This window comes from Oryctolagus cuniculus, chromosome 18, assembly GCF_964237555.1.
Source record: "Oryctolagus cuniculus chromosome 18, mOryCun1.1, whole genome shotgun sequence".
Lineage (NCBI taxonomy): Eukaryota > Metazoa > Chordata > Mammalia > Lagomorpha > Leporidae > Oryctolagus > Oryctolagus cuniculus.
The window spans coordinates 18,581,128-18,583,870 of record NC_091449.1 but is presented as its reverse complement, the minus strand read 5'-3'; the positions used below and the strand labels follow the sequence as shown (position 1 = coordinate 18,583,870).

Here is a 2,743-nt window from a genome sequence, read left to right as displayed (position 1 = left end):
ACCTCCACTGTTCCCAGGGAAGGATCATGGTGCGCAGGGCAACACGTCTCCCCTCCACTGGTCCTGAGGTTCAGGGGACTCCCCAGGGACCAGGTGCACAGCCAAGCCACAGCTGCAGCACACGGAGGACCTGCTCCTTGCTCTGCTGTGATTTCATCATCCAGGCTTCTGGAACCTCACGGGGTTGTCTTGGTATTTTGCCAGGACATCGGCATATAAGTCAGGAATGACTGTCCTCACAAAGTGCACACAGCTGGGAAAAGTCACAATCCTGACCACAAAAGGCAAAAGGGCCGTCCCTCAAAAGGTACTCATCAAAGCCCTTCCTCACCTAACAGACTCACAACTCCCCTAAGAAGGTTCCAGAACACCGGGACACATCATGCCTGCGGCCACCCTCTCCTGTGTTGGCCAGAAGCAAAGTGTCATGGAGCAGCTTCCTGGAGGAGGGGACAGATGCTCCCTACCCACCCTGGGACCCTTTTCCACCTGCTGTTCATCGCACAGAGGGGCAGCAGGGGTCCATGTCAGAGCCTTCATTTGCCAGGAGGGTCATGCTGGGATACTTAGGAGGTGTATGTGTGGGCAACAGGATGAGCCCAGACTCCATGAAGGGGGGCTCAGCCTCCCTTCCCCAGCGTGAGGGCTCTGTCTGGAAATCAGCTGATGCGGAAGCCCAAGGCAGGCTACCAAAGGAACCAGACTCGGGAAAAGAGCCCAAAAGTTGAAATCCCAAAGAATATCCAAGCGAGGCCATGGATCAGAATATAGGTGGCCAGGGATACGCTCCCAGATCCCGGTTGACCCAGTGGGTTCGTGCACACATGGTCCGTCACGCATGCTTCTGAGCCCATTTGCTCCCCGGTGAGGAGGAGGACGGGGCTTCCACATGCACGCCTGTTCTGCAGAGCCCACAGGTAAGGCACGTGCAGCGTAGCAGCCTATGCAAAGCATGGACCTGCAGCCAGCTAAGGAAACTCAGTGTCGGGTAAGTGATTGTTAGGATGAAGGAAAAGAGCCCTTGATCAGGTCTTCGTCTCCCCTGGGAGGGTTCCCGGGTCAGGCTTTGTGAAAGATGGTCGAGCACATCAGGCACAACCAGCTGTGGCCTTGAAGACAGTCTGGTCTCAACCGTATGGATTTTTTTTTTTTCTAGAAAACGTGGTGCTTATGTGAAGGTTTCTCTACTACGGAGTATCACTGGACCCTGGATTAGGCTCCTTGGTGGCTCCTGCCCTGCCCTGCTTTCATCACAATCTCTGTCCTTACCTGGCTCTGTGACCTCCCTGGGGCCAGTCTCCTGCACCTGTTTCAGGAGCCCTGACTTCCGGCCCAGAAGGTCTAGGCGTGCGTTGATCATGGCCTGTCATCTGGTTCTTTGACGTAGCCTCAAATGAAAACGAAGCTGCTGAGACATCTGCTGTGTGACGTTCTGGAATCTTCCTCCACCAGGGGACCCTGTATGTCCTGCTGTCGGGTGGCCCTTGCACGGAGGTAGGTTCTAGGAACAGCAGGAGGGGTGTGGGCACCTCCTTGTCCATGCATCGTCCTTTGTGTCACTCAGCATCTAAGAGAGCCCGCCTACATCATCAGCAGTGGAGCCATGGCCAAGCTACTGAAGATACTGCCTGGGCAATGCTACGCATCTCATAAAGTGATCGTTCTCCTCCTGACAGGTATAACCTTCACCTTTCACTATTGCTACTGGAATCCGAAGAGCCAGCGTGTTAAAAGCTTGCTGGCTGGGACAGGTACAGCTGTTGGAGAATCGCACACGAAGTATCTGCAGCCAGATGCACTAACTCCCTCTAGGAGGGATGTCCTCGTCCTCACCCCTTGGCTTGCCCCAGTTGTGTGGGAAGGTACTTTCGACATTGACCTACTGAATGCGCAATTCAAGCTCCAGAATGCTACCATTGGGTTAACTGTGTTTGCTGTCAAAAACTACATGTCTTTCCTAGAGCTCTTCCTGAGGAGTGCGGAGAAGTACTTCATGGCCGGCCACAGGGTGAACTACTACGTCTTCACTGACCAACCCGAGCTGGTCCCTCAGCTCCCGCTCCCCGGCGGGAGGCGGGTGATCGTCCTCAGGACCCAGAGCCACCAGCGCTGGCAGGACATCAGCATGCAGCGCATGGGAGCCATCAGCCACGGCGCCCGCCAGCGCTTCCTCAAGGAGGTGGATTACCTGGTGTGTGCCGACGTGGACATGGAGTTCAGGGACCACGTGGGCGTGGAGATCCTCTCCTCTCTGTTTGGTACCATCCACCCGGACTTCATGGCGGTAAGCCGGTACTCCTTCAGCAATGAACGCCGGCCTGAGTCGCAAGCCTACATCCCTGAGGACGAAGGGGACTTTTATTACATTGGGGCCTTCTTTGGAGGGTCAGTAGCAGAGGTTTACAGGCTCACCGAGGCCTGTCACCAGGCCATAATGATAGACAAAGCCAATCACCTGGAGGCCATATGGCAAGAGGAGAGCCATCTGAACAAGTACCTGCTTTACCACAAACCCACCAAGCTACTCTCTCCAGAATACATGTGTGACCATGACCTGTTGCAGGATATGCAACATCGAAAAAAGCTGGGCTTGTCCAACATCGTGAGGCGGATTAGAATTTTTGCCCTACTCAAAAATAAAGAGGTTAAGTCAAATAATGCTTCCCAGAAGGTTCAGAGTACTGATGGACGATGAGCCCCCACTGCCCTCCTCACATGCCGCCCTGATTAAAATCAATTTTAC

General features: G+C 54.5%; 1 protein-coding gene across 2 annotated transcripts; it reads left to right on the top strand.

Moving 5' to 3' along the window:
• The first annotated feature begins 1,162 nt into the window (after window positions 1–1,162).
• On the top strand, window positions 1,163–2,743 carry LOC100352128 (histo-blood group ABO system transferase 2-like). Of its 2 annotated transcripts, XM_070062590.1 has the most exons (2): window positions 1,169–1,676; window positions 1,962–2,743. In XM_070062590.1, the coding sequence occupies exons 1-2, from the start codon at window positions 1,604–1,606 to the stop codon at window positions 2,693–2,695; spliced, it is 807 nt and encodes a 268-aa protein (XP_069918691.1). In that variant the 5' UTR covers window positions 1,169–1,603; the 3' UTR covers window positions 2,696–2,743. The 2 variants fall into 2 exon arrangements, with proteins under 2 accessions (XP_069918690.1, XP_069918691.1); XM_070062589.1 differs by having other exon boundaries at window positions 1,163–2,743.